We start from the raw sequence: 22,194 nt of genomic DNA, 5'->3' as shown, positions 1-22,194 counted from the left end.
AGAAACAGTGGAGGTCAAAAGACAGTATCTTAGGAAATAGAAGTATTAAGGGGTAAAGGAGATCTATGCATGCAAACTGTTCTCAAATAATTCACAGAAAGAAATAATATAGAGAGGAAATAGCAAAACAAAAAAAAAGGGAGGTAAAACACTAAATGGAGGTGTTTGGAAAAGGATATATGGGAGTGCACTGAACTATTCTTATGACTTTTCTAGTATTTCCTAATTCTGTGAACTGGCGGAATTGAGAAGCAGTAACACCCTAGCAACAATGAACACACTTGGCACTCAGATCTTAGTTTCTAAATATGCCCTAAAAATAATAAAAATGTCAGGGCTCTTTGAAGAAAGAGTTGAATTGAGGGTTGGGGAGAAAAAAGTACAAGCCTAGCCTGGAACACCTTATGCTGCCGGCAAAGAAAGCACTCAAAAAATGATGTGGGCATGTTGCAAGGAGATAGCAGGCAACCTGAAGCTCTCAAGCACCGAAGTGGAACAAACTGAGCGAGGAAATGACTGTACTAGATTATAGCCCTAAGAATTAAATATGCTTGTGTCCTTACTGATACGGTTGGATAAATAAATAAATGTAAGGAAAATACAGCTCTTCCTTACAGGAAAATTCCAATTTAAGAATGTAGAAGAAAAGAGGGAAATACAAAATCAACATCACAAATACAACTGTTCCAGGCAAAAACTGCCAATGGATGTAAAATTAACAGCAAAACAAATGCATACTTTCGAAATGTCCCCTCCCACATGATACTTATCAATTAAAAGGAGAAAACAGGGAGAAACCTGGCAGACACCACTTTCATCGAGTGACTAAGGTTAATATCACTAATAATAAACAAACTAACATCTTATACCTCATACGATCCACTGAAAAGGACATATCAATTCTACAGTATTCTTAACAAAAATACCTATCTATATCATCAGAGTAAGGAGAAAGAAACAAGTATGAAATGGGAGAGGCAAGGAAGAACTCTGCGAAGTTGGATTAGAAATTGGAGGTATCAATGTGGACTCAATTTCCAAAACATACATTTATATATAAATATAAGTGTTTCCTTGCTCTGTCAGCTAAAAAGCCTAGGTTCAGTGATATCCCAGAAGCAATGAGCATACCTAGTTCTCAGATCCAAGTTTCTGAATACTATTCACCCTAAAAGGAACCAGGCTCCTTGGAGATACGGCTGATTCCAGGGCTCAGGAAGGGAATGTACAAATTTAGTCTGGAATGTCTTGTTTTACTAGAAAGTAAGGAAGCGCTCAAAAAATGTTGGGGCACATCAAAAAGACACAGGAACCAGATTTGATGGAGTTCTCCCAAGCCAAATCTCAGAATTTTAACATCAATATAAATAAATACAGGAACAGATTATAATCCACTGATAGAAACCTATGAGTCTATACTTAAAATACAGTCACATGGATGGTATATGACAGACAGACAGACAAATGAAAAGACACGAGAGGACGATTCCTTACCGTAAAACAGTGATAACACTGATATACATGGAGCATGTAGCAAAACTAAAAATGACTATTTTGCAGCCATCATAATAAACATTGGTTTAGACAATTATCAAGTGTTGCTAAATTGGGGGAGGGAGACAGGGGATGTTTGAAAAAGAACAAAAAGCTTATATAATCTTAAGGTATCGCCCCACAGATTGCTATTATTAGTTACAAGGGGGTAAAATAACTAAACAGTGAAGACACAGAACAATACTTTGACCAGGTGAACACCACTGAGTGAACATTTAACATCAACAATCAGTTCTTTAGATGCGATACCCTAACAAGGACACATCACTTTTGTAGTATTTTGGCTGGGCATATATTACCTCAAGCTAATCATTAGAAAACGCCAAACAACTCAAATTAGAAAACATTCTATAAAACCCATACACACAGATTGCTGACTATTTTTGTTATGGAGAATTGATCTTCAAGATAAACATCTGAAGGTAGAGATCATATCCCCTATCTTTTTACATCTACCATCTATCACATTACCTGATAATTAGAAAGGGCTTAATAAACATTAGTGGAATAAATACTTCCTGCCTAGATTGTTAAGATGCTAAGTCTTAGTGTCTTTATTCATCCAGCCCCAAACACAGTGAAGACACAAAGTATAGTGGTTAGAAGAATAATGAATCTTTGAACTAGGTAAACAGAATTGTTCATAAGTTACATAATATTCCACACTCTCATCTCAACCAAATTTTCTAAAGTAAACTTTTTTCAAAACTTTTGAATACTATATTATAAAACCAGAGAATTAGACATTTAAAGAATCACTTTAAATATTCAAATAATTACACACTAACTTTGAAAAGATTTGTTTTTCTACAAAAGCAAAACCTCAAAAATAAATTGAAGTAATAAGATTTATGGATACACTGCGGTTAGAATTCAACTTTATTGTTACAACCAATTTTTATTTACAGAATATAAATCTCTTCAAAAGATACATTCCTCATTTAATCAATGGTAAAAGGCCTTATTAAACAGAAATAAAGCCTAAACATCACTTACATTTAAACAGAAATACAAGCAGTTTCAGTAAAAGTTTATGAACATATAGCAAAAATGTATTTTTACTTAAGCAGTTACACGAATGAGGCTGTTTTTAATTTTCTTCACTGGCAACCCCATTTTATCCACAGAACAAATTTTACTTAAATTAACAGTAGTAAAAATGTAAAAATTAAATTTTAAACATGAAAATATGCAACAAAAGACAGGAAGTATCTTCATTACCAAACAGATTGACGAGTTCTCAGACACTCAGATATTTTCTGAGGCATATCAAAACACCTACATCAAAAGTTGCATTCATTTGAGAGGTATCAATACATTTTCAGTGCTGAGACTATCTGTAGCACTTACAGTATATACAAAGCAGCATTGAACTACTATGGTTCACATTTGATAAACACAAATTTAAGCTTTATGCCACAATTTCCCAATTCAACATACAGCCAATGCAATGACAATTACTCATTTTGGTTTTCTTCTTCTGAAACCGATAAGGAAATTATTACTTAAGAACATGTAATATTGCCAGGTCTTCTTCCTTATAATAACAGTATATTTTAAAATTCAAATACTTCATATCATGGAAACTTCACCCAGCTGTACAAAGGCTCCTAAATACAGTACAGTTAAAAAGTTTCCTCTTTTCAGATTCCACGAATTTACAGTTACTTTAGTATGGATAAATAACAGGAAAGTTCTTCAGATTACTGGACAATAAAAATTTCAGTGTGTCACTACATAATTTAAGTAGCAGCACACCTCAACCAAGGCAAGGAAATACTCTCATCTCCTCCACTGCTCTTGTGGGGTCTTTTCCAGGTCACAGGAGCTAGTTTACACAGATACCATCAGGTCTCAACCTATCTCTGAAACTTCCTTTATTAAGAGTTTTGCAATTTAACTATGCGAACAATTCAAATCAGCCAGCTTTTTCCTACCCTTCACTAACTAGTTCAAATACAATATGTAATGTTTTCAATTTTTATAAACATAAGTGTTTTGTTAAAATGATTAATGATATTTATGCCATTAATGGATAAGACGTAAACAAAAATATGCCTACATGTAGGGATTAAGAGTATTTTACAGAGCAACTTTTTCATAACTAGAAAAGGTATAGGATTCATAATGAACACAGATTTTATTTTAACCTATTTGATAGTATCAGTAGCATAGTAAGTGCATTAAGTGTAGGAAAGAAGAGAAAGAAGATTTCAGGACAGAAACCTACTAAAAAGTTGAATTTTGTATGCCTCAAACACGAGAGTATTTTCTATAAGCACTATCATTATTTTTTCCATTCAAATAGTTGAAATCTTCTGCCCATTTCAAATTATAATCTAAAAATGAAAATTTTAGTGTAAAAACTGTGTTTAGAAAAATCTAATTCATTATTTAATATATCTTCTTAATTTCAGTTTTCAAGTATTCAAGTAATGCAAACCCAAGCCTTTTCTTTTATAGCAATTCATTTACAGACTAAGCTTCAAAGATGGGGGAGAAAATTCATTTAAAATAACTGTGACACTTTTGTGTCCAAAGACATCAAATCCAAGACATAAGAATAATACTGTAATCACACAAGTGGTATGTACTAGGGGGAAAAAAAGCAGTTAAACATAACCAATGTCTTTCTTTAAGAAGAGAAACAAAAACAAAACAGACTGCCTTAAATGTAACTAAGTTTCCAGTCAAAGGACAATCTAAAATCTAATGAACTACAGAAAAAAAATCAGAGCGAATCAATTTTGAAATAAAGATAAAGCTGCTTTACCACATACTCACAATTCATTTTCCTCTGTGCATAATAATTACTAGAGCGTTTGCCTTTTGTGTAAAGTAGTGCAAGCTGCTGCCAATAACTCTCCTCCCAGCATAGAGCACTGTTAACTTTGTCTATCAATTGAATAACTGATAAATATTAAAAGCTTAAGTCTCTATCACTTTGGAATGCAGTATAAAATGCTTATTAAAAGCAATTTAAAGCAGAAAATCAAACTGATAGTATTCTCATTTATATTATGAAAGAATTAAAAAATGGTACAGAAGGCTTTGTGCAGTATAAAAAAGAAATCTATATAATTTTAAAAGTGGAAGTTTTTAACTTTAATTGAGAGTGCTTGTGGGGATTTTTTTCCTTTAAATCTGGAAGCTTTCATAACATATTTATGAAGTTAAAATAAATATTTTTAGTTCAGAAAAAATGGAAATAGCAGTCATTAAAAGATTACTTATGTCTTTTCTTTTACAATCCCATAATGAATAACTTTATATTCAGAGACACCAACTGAGACATGCTTAAGTTGAATTAAGGACTATTAATTATCATATCTCTTTATACAGGATTTAGATTCACATTGAGATATATAAAAGTTCAAGGGTTTTTTTGGTAGAAAAAGGTTACCTTAAAAATAGGAAAGGATAATACTTGAGTTTGCAATCATTAAATTATATTTTTAATTTGCTTTAGCTTAGAATCATGACTCAAAGAATGGAGCTCTAACAGTGTATTAATTTACTGTTTGCAGGAATCTAACCTCACAAAAACTAATGGCCAACTAAATAATGAAGAAAAGTCCTATTAGGCACTGAGAGGCTAAATAAATAAGTACTGACATTAACAAAAACTGATAAACCCTATTTCCAGTTCCTCTTGTTACCCCACTGTGCAGCCAAAACTGTTGGCTATTTCCAGTCTAAAACCAAAGAGCTGGATCATTTCCTCACAAAAAATTTCTACAAAAGGGAAGAAAAGGCAAAACAATACACAATCTCATATGCAAGATACAATTCACACTAATTTACAAACTTCTATTTACACTGTTTTATATACATTCCAGGCAGACCTAGTTGATGAAGTTTTGTGCTCATATTGATCTCAAATGATCATGTGAACAGTATGATTTACTACCACATCTCTTTGATTTCCAGAAAGTGGTGGCAGCATGGAGTCAGGAGGGGGAAAAAAAAAATCAAATATTACTTGGTCAGGTAAGATCATACACGTAAGGAACAAAGAGAAAAGAAGTGTGGAATTTTTCTTGTTAAAAGCACCCAGGCCATTATGGTCTACTGACTAACAATGAGTATACATGAATGCCACTTCTCTAACAACCATTTTCAGACTTACACAATGAGCTTACTACCAGTTGAGTCATTAGGTAAGGCATTCAAGTTCCTTAACTTAACATAAAAAGGCAACAGACATCTCAGCAAGCCACAGGACAAATTTTAGAGGGATGGTTTTCCTTTACAATCCCTTAAATGGTCAATAAAAAAAGCGAGTAATTTTGAACCCTATTATTAGCCTGCAGCATAATCCCAAAGTCCTGTACAGGAAGTGGGAGCATCACAACATCCAAAATCTAGCCTGAATGGAGGAAATATCCTAAATATCTTCTTTTGTTCCCAAGACCCACTACATACTTCTAGGGATAAAGTGAGAGCTTTTATTTCCCTTTACAGTCACTTCTATATGAATCTCTTGAAATGCTAACAACAGTGTCACAGCTAGCAGCTATGAACAGTCTACCAGCTATGGCTCAGTGAATCTCTATTCAAAATAGTTTGAAGAATATGGAATAAGGTAGAAAAATGATCTTCTCTGCCCTAATAGTTCTCCAAGATATATACTGTTGCACTTTAAGAAGTCAGAAAGCAAAAAGGTCAAGAGTATTACATATTCCTCATCATTCTAAGAAAACATTCCAACCACAGATGAAAATTCCACCAAAAACAATTTCTCAGGTTCACTCTAACATTATACAAAAAGCTATTAATTAATTGGTTCTGTTCATTTAGTCAATTAGCTAAAATTCTATTGATCTTACAGTAATATGATTTATAAAAGCAGAAGTGAAATCTGTAACACTGGGGAGGTAGAAAACAAATCTTGGTCTAACACTGTTATAGTTACAAACAGATTTTAAGATTCTATTTATGCAACTAGAATTTACCATTTAAAATGGCCTTTAAGTGTTTCTACTTATTTTATTAGCTTTAAACATCTTGAGATAATCCAAGTATTTTAAAGCACTTATCTGAGAATATAAGTCATTTGGAATAATACATCAGACTCCCCAGAAGATTTCTCAGAGGACAAATTTGTAGTTGCATATTCTGAATATGCAGATCCATTAAGCCAACTTTGTACATGGGCACTTATGTGACCAAAGTGCAAAGCTTGTCAGACTAATTTTCTAAGTAAAGTTAACCATGATTGCTCAACTCCACACAGCAGTCTTCAAAACTTGAAGCCTACTTATCCATCACAAAGATCTAACTTCCTTCCATATAACTGTCATCCCCACACACTAAAAAAAAAATACAAAACACACTTAAAATCAAGAGAAATCAAAACAGAAGCCCTCCTACCATGAGTATTTCTGCTTAATTCACATTGTTATATCTGATTTTAAGTGCACAAGATCAATGTTCTAAATGTTCCTTATTTAATTCTTTAACCACCTCAACTTATTTCTCTGAAACTACATGTATCAAGTAATCATTTGCTATCATTTTAAAGATATGAAGCCAACCTAAAACAGGAAACCAAAATGTAAGGAATGAATCTAGAGAGGTAAGAAAGAATTAATCTAAATGACATTTTCTTGTTTCCAAGTATGATAAACATTCTTTGTTTCAAAAATTAGCAACTGTTCTACTGGTTACTATTTAATAACAAACAAAAACAAAGAACATGTCAATAAGTAAAACAAAATTTTTGGTTAGAAACAATTTGAGATAGTTAAATTTTAAAAACAAACTAGTAACTTAAATGACCATACTTAGTATATATGAAAACGTTATTTAATGCAGATTTTGCTAACATAAAATCATCATATATCTATTCCAGGATTATATGGTAAATATTAATATTCATACTGCCAGACTACACAGGGAAAGAGGCATTTTACTTCTAAAATATATTCCCAAAAAAGAAACACTTGTCAATATTCAATGCAAAAAGATGTACCATTAGCATAGATAGTGAAAGTATTTCACCCTCCTAAACAGATATTTTTCTATGAACATCCTAAGTTATCTATATCAATGTCTGGCATTTCAAGAGTAAATGATTCATTTTACTTGCAAGACATCAAGATAAAACGGTTACACTGAACATCTAGAATGTTTACTAAAATTAATCTTATTAACGTAAGACTTAAAAAAATTTTCTCTGGAACATTTTCATTGCTTACACTCAACGAACAGATGAAAGATGAAAGCAGTCACAGAATCATGTTAAATTTATAATAAATAATTCACATACAACATAGATTAAATTATCAAAGAAAGAATTAAACTGACATCTTTATACCTTTTTGTAGATTTAACAAATTTCTAATCCAACACATATTGATAGCAGTAGGTGTATTTCTTGACATCATTCAGTCTATTTAAAAAATAGATTGGTTGTTTAGAGGCATAATTTGTAAAGCAAGATAACCAAATTAAATAACAGAATTTTATCAAATATTGGCTTTTCAGAATTTCTTAAGAAAAGATTCACAAGCATTGTTCAGCCACTTGAGAATAATTAAATGTCTTCTTTACTCAGGCACTTTTAACGCAGTAACCTCAGGCTTCATTTTAAAGTACTGGTTAAAACGAACGATTGCATACCTAGTGAGAAAAGAGTAACAACAGAATTAGTCAAAGCTGAAAAACTTAATCCTTCCTTTATTTCCACTCACACCTTCTAAGTTGATTTTTTTAAGTTTTAAGATTTTCAAAGGACATATTTTTAGTTTATTGCACCACCTACTGGAGACTTTTCCAGTACTGAGAGCATTTAACAAATTATACCAGATTTCCTCGCAGACGAATTATTAAATGTATGCAAACTTTATAAGATTTGACTGAATAACTGCAATGTCCCCGAGTTCTAAATGTTAATCAAACAAAGTAGAGACAAACATAACTGCATACAGTAAAAGTAAACTTACCCAAGGAAATCAAAGTCAATAGTGGAGTATTTGGCTTGAATCAAAGCCCATAAGCCCCAAAAGAAATGAGAAGCCTAAAAAGGAGGGAAGAAAAATCAAGAATTAGATGATGCATTTCTTTGAAAACAAGTAACAAATTGTCAATTTTTTCCTTTTTCATCAACTCCATGCACAATACTTTCTCCATGCTTTTTTAATATAAAATATCTAAAATACAGGTAATACTGAAGTGTACAGTTATCTGGATGGCTAGAGATCACTTCTGTCCACACCAAAGAGGTTATAATAAATTATAATCACTTAAAATATAGAGCCCAATTCCTGTAACTTGTTCTGTGTAGGCAGAGTGCATTATCAGCACTGACCGATGCTGGTTAAGTGTTTTTAATGGTTTAAGTGCTAACAGGCTTTCCTATAACTGTATTACCAAAGGACTTTGTTTCTTGACATAAAAATACAAACAAAAAGGAAAATATAAATCTCAAAAATATATATTTAAATGTAAAGAATGTTCTAGGGGTGACAAACATCTGAAAACAACTTTTATTGACATTTCTGCATAACCAACCATGACATAAAGTAACACAACTTTACTTATGTCAGACAAAGACAGGTCTTAGGACTCAGAGTAAAAAAGAGATGACTGTGTGATTAGGAGCTGTAAAATAATTGTGCGTGTGCGCTTTACAATCTATTTTTGGTTAAACATGATGATATTTTAAATATAATTAACACTAGGTAAGCCTTCATTTCCCAAGAAAGATTCTACTCTAACTAGAAATACTTGAGGAAAAAAACAGTCTTAAAGACAAGGTTTTTGTTCCAGCTAAATTCACTACAGTAACAACAAAAAGTCTCTAAAAAAATTTACTCAACAGCTGTGATCTCGGTATTAAAAAAAAGAAAAAGTAATTTGGTAGGTAAAGCAGCACAGTATACAAAAAAGAATTTTTAATTTGAATTATGAGTTGTAGGTGTTCAAGTTCAGGCTCTGTCAATAACTCCCTTTGTAAACTTTAATAAGTCACTAATTTTTAGTGTCAGAATTATCACTTAAAAGATGAGAATATTAACCATTTTGTATTCCACACAGGATTAGTTTAAAGATTAATGGAAACTATATATGTAAAAAAACCTTTTACCCTCTAAAGATCTCTATTTAAAAAGTATGTTGCTGGAGCCGGCCCCATGGCCGAGCGGTTAAGTTCACACACTCTGCTTTGGCAGCCCAGGGTTTCCCCGGTTCGAATCCTGGGCGCACACATGGCACCACTCATCAGACCATGTTGAGGCGGCATCCCATACGCCACAACTAGAAGGACCCACAACTAAAAATATACAACTATGTACTGGGGGGCTTTGGGGAGAAAAAGGAAAAATAAAATCTTTAAAAAGTACGTTGCTGCAAAAATCTCTATTTAAAAAATACTATTGCACTTTGTTTTTATGTTCCTCAAAAAATATCACTAGCAGGATATAAAACTTTCATCAAATGCAGGTACAGAAAACAAACAATGTAGTAAAGAGTAAACAGCTCAAGTCACATGCACATGAAGCCTAATGGTTAAAAAAAAAAAAGGCTGGGCTCTAGAGTCAAACTGGAAACATTACTCGCTGTGTGGCTTTGAGCAACTCAATTAACCCCTCTGTACATTTGTTTCCTCATCTGTAAAATGCAGGTATCTTACTATGATTTATAATAAGAAATAATATTTGGTCTTCATGCACTGTTCCTGGCTTACAGCTCCCAAAATCCTTGGAATTTCCTAAGCATAAGAGCAACGGGAGAACCTTTTGTTAAAATATTGGTCTTTTGTTATGGGTTCTTGAAATAGCTGCAGAGCCATAAAAGTGAAAGGAGTGTCTTGTTATTCATAACAACCTGCATTTATGTTAATGAGGTGACTTTTGGAAAGCACCTAAGGATGAGGGCTGGTTGCCAGGGGAACCAATCTAGTGATTAGAGGGTTGAACTTTCAGTCCCACCACTTGCTGACTTCCGGGGAGCGGGGAGTGGCTGGAGATCTAGTTAAAGCATCAACGGGCAACGATTTAATCAATCTTGCCTATGTAATGAGACCTCTGTAAAAAATCAAAAGGACGGCATTTGGAGAGCTTTCAGGTTGGTGAACCAGAACACACTCACATGGTGGGAGGGTGACACACCCTAAACTCCATGCGAACAGAAGTTGCTGCACTCAGGACCCTTCAGGGCCCTTAGGAACCTATTATTATATGAAATTAGAATGATAAAGATTTTCAAAAATGGTCTTCTTTCTAAGGAAGTATCTCAGGTATTGTGAACCGAATTATGAGATGAGATGCGTTCCTTACTTTGAAAGTCTAAATCAGTGGTTCTCAAAGTGGTCCATGAACCCATGGGAGGTTCCTGAGGCCCAAAACTATTTCTATAATATTACTAGTATGTTTCTTGCCTTTTTGACTATTTTAAAATTTGCAGTGATGGTTCAAAAGCAATGGTGGGTGAAGCCACTGATACCTTAAGATTAAGTCAAGGGAGAGCACCAAACGGTATTAGTATAGTAGCCTTATTCTTCATCACGACACTCTCACAATAAAAAGCCAGTCAGACTGAAGAATGTCCTTTATGAAGCCATTAAAACTTATTAATTTTATTAAATTTCTACCTTTGAGTACATGTTATTCTAATATTCTCTGGGATGACATAGAAAGTACACATAAAGTCATGCGCGCTTGGCGAGCTGAGGAGTAGAAAGAAAGATTTCTTGGACTCGAAAGGTCTGATAGTAATACTTTTTTATTCAGAGACTAGGATGGGGACAGGACCCACGGGCAGTGAAGAGTTTCAGCATGGGGACAGGACCCACGGGCAGTGAAGAGCTGCAATGAGTTGAGGGCAGGGCTAAATTTATTAAGGCAGAGGTATGTGAGTTATTTCCTTACAAGACAGAGGAAAGATGAAAAAAACTTAAAATGTTATCAGTGTAGGTGGGATCTGGTTATTGGGTGGTCCTATAACTTTGCATAGGAATCAGGTCAGATCACCTCAGGACGTCCTATGCCTCCAGAGGATGATATAGATGGGAATGTAGGGCAGGATGCCTTGGGCTTCTCTCCCTGGGGCAGCCTTGACCCTCATCATAAAGCATGTCTGCTGCATACCCAAAGCACAAAGGCTGTCTCAAGGACACACAACTGAGTTCTGAGTGAACTTGCACATTTTTAACGGAACACCATTTTTACTTGAAAGAACAAGTGATAGCTCTAGAGTTCTTAGACTTGGGTATTTGGCAGACATTTCTCAAACATGAAAAAGAAACCTGTCATTTCAACGAAAATAACTGACAGAATTTGTTGCCAGTGATAGACCTTGACTATTCAACCTAAAATTAGAACTTTGGAAAATTTTTATTTGACTCTGTGAGCTTACCAGCTTCTCAACACAATACTTAAAATTTTTCTGATGACACTTCTGGTGATAGTATTGAATTTTTTTGATATATAATGAAATGTACAACATTTAGAATATCCATACAACTCAATGAATCAATATTTTCCAAATAACTAATGAATGATGTTAAAATTTAAAAATCACACCCTGGTACAAGAGCCAAAGTACAAGACAAACCAATAGACTTTAATGTAATAAAGTACAAAAAGTTAATTAATGTGGTCAGATTGCACACTGCAACTAGCCTTTAAGAAACTATCACTTGTTGAGTTTTGATGAAGTATCAAAAAATATCCACAACTATCTGAAAAGACAAAATACTCCTCGCTTTTCCAACAACATATGCATGTGAAACAGGACTTTCTCCATATACTTCAATGAAAACAATATGTATTTCAACAGATGAAATGCAGAAGAAGATATGAGAATCCAGCTTTTATTAAGCCAGCCATTACAGAGATTTGCAAAAGTATAAAATAATGCCATTCTTCTCACTAAATTGTTTTTTGTTTTTGAAAACTACTATTTCTCATTAAAAAAATGCTGTTAATGTTAACATGAGTTTACTATTTTTTAAAATAGGTATTTAATAAGTATTTTGAATTTGTTTTAATTTCCAATATGGTAAATACTGATAACCTACATAAACAAAAGCTCGCAGAGGTCTTCAAAAAAATTTTTAAGTATAAAGGGGAGTCCTGAGACCAAAAAGTTTGAGAACCAGTAGTCTAAATCACATCGGCATATTTTAAGTGATATAAAAAATCATCTGTGGATGGTATCTTAATCTCTTCCTATTCGGTTGGTTCTGTAGCGGAAAACACTGAAATCAGAAGACATTCTATACCTAAAAGTAATCATCAAACCAGCTCTTCCCACTGTTTCTAGCAGTGCTGGTAACTGTATTTCTCAATCAATTTTTATTCATATAGTAATATAAAATAACTAGATGATTCTATACTAGAGAAGCATTATACATACAACTTCAGAAAAATCTCATTTTGGTACGTATCACCTTTTACAGGGTGAAAAATAAACAATTTATATATAACATTAGACTCTTAAATGGATGAAAAGGCAATGTAGGAAATAGCTCATTCATCATTTGCAGTCCCAAAATTGGCAAAGAGAGAATGCTTTAGTCCAAATAAAATAATATTCTGTGATTTACTTATACTATTTCTCTCAGATTTGTAAGATTAATAGAGAGACTTCTAAAGGGTATTTTAATTTCTAGGCTGCCCACCTCTGTTGCAAAGAAAAATTCAAAGCTAAATAACTAAGATGAATCCTCAAACTGTTTTTTGAAAAACCCCTATATAACCCCAATATTTACTTAGAAAGAATCTGAAGTCCATAAACAATGTGTCTAAAAATTCCTCAAAGCTTAAAAAACCCATATGTATACTCTATTTGGTTTTATAATGCAAATACCTACTTTTGTTTGCCATGTCCTCAACATTAATTATAGTAAACAATCAATAACAAGTGAAGTCTTTTAACATTTAGACATCTGAACATGCCCTGAGAAATTAACACTTACCAACAATTTATTTAAAAATATCTATACTCTAATCTTATTCAAACCTCTTTTTTCCTCCCTTGAAACATCACAGAGTGTGCAGAAAACAAGATGACTCTGCCAGAGCAGAAGTCAGAAGTGAGAAATAAGACAGAATTTGTAGATATTATCATTTGGATATCATTCTGCAGGTCACGGGGGAGCCATAAAGTAGGAAAGTGACACAATCAGATTCATGAATTAGATTCTAGTTATTAGAAAGATCATTTTTAAATGTACAGGATGAATCACAGACAGAAAAAACCCAGAGGTAAAGAGACCAGTAAAGGCTAATGCAGGTGAGAGATTAAGGCCTTAATCAAAGGTTATACAATTAAAGGAGAAAGGGTTGAAACTAAAAGAACTTTAGAAAACAAGAATAATAGAAGTTGGAAATTAAAAAACAAGTAAGAATAGAGAAGAGGAACACATGAAAGAAAATTCCTTCTTTCCTGGTTTTCAGAATACAGCAACTGAATGCATGGTATTTTAATTAAATCAAGATAGTAGAATAAAGAATAAATAATGAGATAGAGGACCGGATGCTGGAAATAAAACTCAAGTTTGGATGTATTGTGGTCAAATACCAACGGGACCCCCGACAGAGAGAGTCAGTACTGATCTGGAGCTCAACAATGGGAGGAAACTCAACTTGGGATCATTAACAGAAAAGGCAATGAAAGCTATAGGACTACATCACCCAATTGAAGTATATAAAGTGAATGGATTGGGGGAGAGCCCATCATCAGAACACTAGGGAACACTAACATGTAAGAGGGTTAGGGGAAGAGGAGGAAAAAAGTAGCCAGAGAAGGAGACTGAGCAGGAAGGCACAAAAGAGGAGAACCAAGGATGACTGGTGTAACAAGTTAATGAAAGAGAAAATTCTAAGAACCAGTGGTAAATACTGTCAAATGCTACAGACAGATCAAGTAACATAAAGACTGAAAACTTTAAACTGGACTTAGCAATTATGTCATTACTGGTAACCATGATCTGAATCATTTTTTTTAGACTAGTGAGGGAGAAGAAAGACTGCAGTAGTCTGAGGCGTGCAGGAAAGATGATAAAGGAGTAAGACTGGGTTTGCTTTTATTTTGCCCTGCCTTCCCAAATATTTACTCATTCAAACACTTGAGACTATGACAGTCATTTACTTAATGATTGGCGGAATGAAATTAAGAGTTGATAAGAAAATTAGGTAAACTTGCTAGCTTAAAAAGAAGCTACAAAAACAGCCTTTAAAAAGAAAGGAAGATACATCAAAAGGAGAGTTAGTAATCTTCTTAGTGAGAGGGACTGGTGAAGCCAAGTGTGAGGCAGCTAAGTTCTGCTATATTCTTTCTGTTCTGAAGACAGCAATAGAGGCCCTGATGCAAGAAAATAACCCACCCCAGAAGAGAAAGATCAAGAATAGAAAGGGCAAGAAAAGCACATCACAGAGAATCAGCAGAATTTAGATAAAAGAAGAGGAATTCAAACCAAAACTGACTTAATAAATGGTTTTCAAAGGTTTCTTACTGAGGCAGAACTGAGAATTGGTATTAGAATCTCAGAATATAATAAACTATGTAATGCTTCTGTGAAAACTAAGAATATGTAAATTCTGAGTACATACTAAATGAGGAATAAATATTATTAAAAAGGTATTGAAGTTTTATGTCTCTATCAATCCCTTTATCCTTTTCTATAAGACTTTCTACTGAACATGTGACATCTCATAAATATGTTTGGTGTACATTTCATGGATAAATTCTTCTTTTAAAAAATTAGGTTAAATATCTTTTTTTAAAAAATCAGGTTAAGTAAGTTTCCTTCCAATTCTAATTTGCTAAGAGTTTTAAATAGGGATGGGTGTTAAATTTCATCTAAATAAGGTTATTTTGTACATTTCATTTGCCCTTCTAAATTATAAGCACTTCGAAAGAATGCACCGTTTCATTCCTTTTTTAAGGTTCCAATCTACCTGACCCAGAGTAATAATAAGTACTTGAATATCTGATTAATGACTGTTTATAATCAACTTGGCTGTCAAACCAGAAGTAACTGTACTTTTCAATACCACACATATATACAATCACAGTATCCAACAAAGGTGCTCAACATCATCAAGTTTACAAGGGAACCCAAGTTAACTCTCTAACAGTAAACAATGGAATTGTTGACTAAGAATTTATAAGCAATGTGGACTTTATGTGGAACTTAATAAAACTCAATGCCTTAGGAATAATTTAATTTCTTTAAATGGGTACATGAAAAATATACAAATTATATCAACAATATTTCTCATGCTAATACAGAAATTGCCTAAATAGAAGTATTAAGATGATTCTGAAGTTTATTAAATGACCTTGTGAGAAAGCAAGCCCTACTTTCTCTACTTTAAGATCATGCTTAAATAGAATAAAGAGAAACAGCAAGTATCCTAGGACCAGCTGGAAAGTACACTATTAATTTAATCAAGAGTTCTGCTGAAAATAGGTATCAGAACAGCAGGTAAAGTCACATTTCAGCACACCCTCTTACTTGAGATGTAGTCTGAATGACTCTGGGGGAAATGCTGCTCTTAAGACTATGGAAACAGTACACCCGTGAGCCACCAATAGAGTCTATTTGTAAAGACTACATTACAAATATTCCCCATGTCAACTACACAGAATTATATTAAAACTAAAAAGAAGCAGCTAAAGTAACTGCAACCTAGTATTCAACTGTCTAACAACTTACCTGAAAGCTCATTCTAACACATCATGTCATTCTCAAAAAATCACTTAAATGACATAATCTTTTAAAAATAAACACATTTAGAGTAAAGAAAAGTAAGTCTTGAAAATAATAAGATTAAAGCATTAAAACATCAAAGAAACTGGAAATAACTGCTCATCAAAGGTCAATAAGACAAACATAATTCTACTGGTTCTTCAAATCTACTTTTATCATGTTAACACTATCATGTGATGATTCAATGCTATTGTGGAAAACCTCATTTCCCATAATCTGTCCTTGACTGTACATTTTTCATAATGTAAAGAAAGAGAATAGATATAAAAAACTGCTTCACACATTAATCTTAACTCTAACTAGAACCACTCATTAAACAAATAATTACTGAGCATTTACCATGTGGCCAGGCACTGTTGTTCAAGGGGTTGGGGATATAGTCAGGAATGAAACAGAATCTTTGTCCTCAAAAGCATTACAATGGGGGAATTGTAAACAATCATGTTTTGTCATTATTTTGAACAAAAATTCACAAAACTCAAAATGAGTTGTTTTATAAGATGAGGAAAATTTTAAAAGCTTTATGAATTATAGTAAGAATTTTTCATTCACTGTTTACATTTAAACTTACCAATGCAAACTGATTGACCTGAATGAAGAGTATTTCTACCTCTTTTTCAGTTACTTCGGTCCCAAAGCCCTTATATTCTTTGTAGGCTTCAAGGTAAGAGCGCAGCCACTGGCCCTGTAGTTCTCTATCTGGATAAAGACTATAGTCTACATCACTCACACCTATAGTGGAAAAAAAGTAACATCGAAGATTTCAAAAGCACATTTTCTTCTGCATACTTTAATAATCCTTACGATGTACACATTTCTTTCAGAAAAAAATTACAAAATGTATCCATTTTTGGCTGAAATACCAGATATTAAGTAAATAAAATTCATTAAAATAATAAACCAAATAATCATAATGTATTCCAATTTGAATTCTAATGCACAAGATAGTTGGATCATCATAATCAACTTTTCCACAAAGTGTGAAGCTTGAATCACATGCATCAGAAGCCACAAATCTTCATTTTAATACGTACCGTCAGGAAAGCTTATGCACACTAATATTGAGAGCATTTCCTAAAACTGTAGCTCCAAAGCTTTTCTGACCATTATTCATGGGATAAGGAATACATTTTATATTGAAACCTAAACACACACCTGATATTAAGTTTCACAAAACACTATTTACCCTGCACATTCCAACTATGATATTTTCTGTCTTTTCTTTTCCATTCCTTACTTTAAAATAACTACCCTAAAAATTTGATTTCATGATCTGCAGTTTGAAAAATACTAACCTAGAAGATAAAGTTCATACTATTTTGCCTAGCATTCAAGGTTCTTCATAAGTCAGTCCCAACTTATTTCTCTAATCTTACAACCCTCTATTCTCCTTCATGAATTTTATATCCTACAAAAATAAGCATACTCACCTTGAAGTTTTCTTCCTCCTTTCTGCAGTGCTCACCTTTCTCTTCTATCTGCACATCCAAATTCTACCTTTCAAGTTTTAACTCAATTTTTCTACACAAAATCATATGAAGATCAATGGAGTTTCCTCTTTCACATCCGCAGCAGTGACTACCCCTATTACTAACACAGCGATATCTCATTATACATACTGCTGCTTTCCCCTCCTATAGATATATGAAAATAGGTACACATATATGTGGGGATATGGCATGTATATAATAAGCTGGGTGGAGGGAAATCACTGATAACATGTAAACTAAAACTTTTCCTCAGCTTTTTCCCCAGTCTGGAAACCTAAAGTATATGGAAAACACATGAATGCATGAATTTATACAAATACAAATTCAGCAATGAAAAATTCCTACTAGGTGTGAACCATCCAGAAGAATTTCCCACTCTTTAGTTTTAAAGCATTTCATGTTTCCAAATATAGTAACAAAATGTATTTTAAATTAATTCCACTTACATAAAAAAAAACAAAACTTTTATACTTAGTGATAACAGATTTTCAGGGGTAAAAATGACCTGCTTTTTAATTATTCATAGCCAAAGACAAAAAAAAAATTCTTGAGCTTTTTTAGTTAACTGACATTCCAAAAGCCCAAGTACACAATGGAAATAGCAAAGGCTTTTAAATGATAAAAAACTGGTTTCAAATCTTAATTCTCTGTATTTTACTGTGATCTTGGTGAGTTACTTTCCTCATCCGTAAACTGAGAATATTAACTAACTTACAGGATTGTTGTGAGAAAAAAAATGAGATGAGATGAGATTTATGAAGCACCTTACACTATGTCAGGTCTTAATAAAAGTCACAATCACCATTCTTCTCTTATTTTCCTTAAGAGGTCATCTCCTCTTTCCTCCAAAAATAAAGAAAAAAAGGTCAAGAAGTAGTTAAAAAATGTTGCTCCTGCCCCTTAGCTGATCTTCAAGTAAGAAAAAAAGATTCTGAAAGTATCATTTCAAAGTTACATATGCTACTCCATAAGTTAAACCCTGGATTTTACCTGCAAATTCATTGAAATGATTTCCAATATCATATGCCAGGTAGTTGTATCCAGAATATTCATAATCAATGAACTGTACATCACCTATGTGAGACACAAAAACAAAGACATAAGAAATCACATGTAAGATTAGAAAACCCCTATGCTATTTGTAATTAAATAGCTGCCAATATTTTGTCTCATTGTACGTGCTTGATTACATGCACTTCTGAGACAGTACAGGGTAAGGCTGTGAATTTTATGGCAATGAGCTTTACAAAATTCAAATTACGTATCTTGGTCAACAGCTTCTTTGTGAACATTAATGTCCACTATATTAAAGAAAGTCAAAACACAGTCATTCTCCAAGTTCAAATAAAAGCAAAATATATCTTTCACCACACGGGGGCATCAGTTACTTAAAAATTCAAGTTTAATTAGAAATGAAAATTCATCTTTGGAAACTGTTAATAACCTATGCAACTTCAACAAAAATTAATCCATGATACTCCAACAGTGAATTGACAAAATAATCTATATGTGGAAGTCAAATATAAACTTCGAAAGACTTGAATTCTGTAAACCCTACAGTTATGCTGTAACAACACTTGCTGATCAACTTAACACTATCTCTAATTTTAGAAATAAGTTGCTATCAAACTCTTACATTTTCCTGGATTGCTACATACCTAAGGTTTCCAAGAGCATACCTGAGCAGTCTTAAGGTGGTTGTTTTATCATTTAAAAAGAGCAAAAGTATAGTTGTTTTTAAATGTTCTCTAATTTGAGAAATTTTTACATAAGCTAAATAGGTTCCTATTCTAAATTAATGCCAAATATTTTTATGCACATTTCATTACAATTTTACAAAGACACTCCTGTTCCGCCTGCTCAACATACTACTGCTAAGGAACTCCTTCTGTTTGAGTACTGAGATCACAGAGTTTGGCTCAACAAAGATTTAGGTCCTATTTTTTAAAAGAGAGACAAGAGAAAAAATTAAAAAGAGATAGAGACGTTAAAAAAAAATCAAAATGGGTCACTGTCTACACCAGGGATCACAAACTCAAAGGCTTAAACAGGGACAAACAGTTAAAATGGACAGATGAACAGAGATGGCTGTGCAAATAGTTTCTAAGCTGCTTATATTGAGAAAATGCATAGCATATGCCTAGTTGCATTGTCTTTTAAACCATCAAGCTGAGGTATCAAAACAAACTCCTGGTCTACACACTTTGGCATTTCCCAAATAAAGGAGCTTCTGTACTATAAGGTGTTGACACAGATCTATATGTTTAACTTGGGGATGTATGTTGATCACATTCAAACTCAGAAAAACAGAATTATATGACAAAAAAATGTCATGGCAAATGGAATATTTTACATAAAAGCAAAAAATTTTTTAATGTAATTGTTAATAATTCTAAACTTGTATAAATAATAGCCAAGTCTAGAGTAAAATAAGCAAGAATCATCAAAGTAACAAAATCTATATGCATACTAACAAAATAAATATTAAGGTTTTAAAATGTTGCTGACTATAATAAAGCATTGCAATTCAACCACAAGTATTATATTCTTGAATTCACAAAAAAACTATCCCACACAAAGTCTTAAAGTTAACCAAATCACTTTACTAAACTGTAAAATGGGAAGACGGAATATGTTTTAACCAAATCAACTTTATAAAACTGCAGAAGGAAAGTCAGAACATCCTTTAAAATTTTTTTCTAGTTACCATTGGGAATGAAAGGGTAAAGACCATGATCACAACAAAATACTTTGTAGCCATGAAAAAAATTTCAGTTTCAAAAATTATTTAATGACCAAAAGAATTACAAATGTTATATGAAAAAAAGATACAAAATAGTAAACATGGTGATCCAAATTATTAAAATAGTGTGCCTGAAAACAGGAAAAAAACATAAAATGCATAGGGAAAAAAATAATGAATAAAACAAAACAAAACGTCTCCAGTAGTTTCATTACAGGTGATAGACAAGTGACCTTTTTTCCCTTATATTTTAATTTCTTTACAATAAACATTACTTTTAGGAGGAAAAAAATGATAGTTTAAAAAGATTAAGATGAATTCTCTAAACAAAACTGTCAATAGGTAAGACACTAAACACAACGATTTGAGAGAGACCTATCCACCAGGCCTTCAAGAAATCAGGATTCAAGAGGAATTACCAAGTTGCACAACTGAGCTAACCAAACAGTTTTAATATATCATTTTTTAAATTGCAGCTGTTGATTGTTTTACATCTTGAAGCACAAATTCTTGTAGAGCTCATATTAACTGTTACTTGCCAATAAAAATACACAGCCCAGTCCTGAAGCTTACTTTTGCCACATAAACAAAAGCTTCAATTCCAATTTTCAAAATTATATTTAGAATTTGGCAAATATAGTTAAAATGGCAGGTAAAACATGCCTGCTTGTAAAGTAAATACAATTTAAATAAAGCATAGATCAGTTTAACAAAAGTTAAAATCTGTTTCAGTATGAAAATTTTAGCAACAACTTTTTGTAGTAGCATTAATTCATTAAAACTAGCCTTTATTTTTAAATGCTATGTTGAGTTTATAAATAATGAAATTTAAAAAATAAGAAAATGAAGCTAACAAGATACAGATGAGGCTGTTACCAGGCTCCGTGCATGTGAACAAGTGATGCGATAAACCTCCAGTCAGTGCGTTTAAGAAGCACGGGGTGCGCCGCCACATGGCAGCAACAATGGCATACCTAATCTGTAGCAGATGAAGAAAATTTGGCAAACTCACATTTTACAAGACACAAAGCTTAAAAGGAAAAAAATTGTTTTTAAAAATCTCCATTAACTATTCTTTTTCAAACTACTGCAAACAAAGTGGAACTCAACCTTAAATTTAATCTTCTGCAACAAAGTAAAATTAAAGAGGCCTGCTTCCTTTATTTTGGGTGCCAGAAAAATCAAATTACTGGAAAATGCATTCCTACCAATAGGAAGCATACTGAAATTTTTTTCTTCTACAAATTTAGCTTTTGATTTCTAAAACCACTAATTATTTAGAGAAACATCCACATCACTATTAGTAACTAATAGTTCATATGACATGACTATCTTGTTAATGCTTTAAGATGTGAATTTTTAACTGGGGTTTCATAGATGAAAAGAAAATGAAAATATTCTCCAAAATTTTACACAAAATTCTATGTGTATGTGTATTTTCTGAGGGGTTTTTCAATTTTCCAGATTCTCAAGGGACCCCTGACCTCTGAAAAGTAAAGCAGCACTGCTTTAATGGCTAAGACTATATTTTATTTATCTTTATGTAATTAGCACACCGACTAGTACTTAATGGGTACAGCATAAGATTCACTAAAAAATAAAACTATAATCTGTATTTTCAAAAGCTACTTTTTAATGTCATATTTATTGCAATTATATTTATCTTCATGGTAATGAAATCCAAA

General features: G+C 32.8%; 1 protein-coding gene across 1 annotated transcript in view; it reads right to left on the bottom strand.

The window, feature by feature from the left end:
* Window positions 1–2,415: 2,415 nt before the first annotated feature.
* The window catches only part of ETNK1 (ethanolamine kinase 1), a 74,202-nt gene continuing 54,423 nt past the window's right edge, over window positions 2,416–22,194 (bottom strand). The window contains exons 5-8 of the mRNA XM_008512801.2: window positions 18,757–18,840; window positions 16,848–17,008; window positions 8,502–8,575; window positions 2,416–8,178 (exon numbers count right to left, since the gene is read on the bottom strand). Of these exons, the coding sequence (XP_008511023.2) occupies window positions 8,106–8,178; window positions 8,502–8,575; window positions 16,848–17,008; window positions 18,757–18,840 (392 nt within the window). The 3' untranslated portion in view covers window positions 2,416–8,105. The remainder of the gene's footprint in view (window positions 8,179–8,501; window positions 8,576–16,847; window positions 17,009–18,756; window positions 18,841–22,194) is intronic.

The sequence above is a fragment of the Equus przewalskii genome, chromosome 5 (genome assembly GCF_037783145.1).
Source record: "Equus przewalskii isolate Varuska chromosome 5, EquPr2, whole genome shotgun sequence".
NCBI classification, from domain to species: domain Eukaryota; kingdom Metazoa; phylum Chordata; class Mammalia; order Perissodactyla; family Equidae; genus Equus; species Equus przewalskii.
The sequence above is the reverse complement of the archived record's forward strand: the minus strand, read 5'-3'. Positions and strand labels throughout refer to the sequence as shown.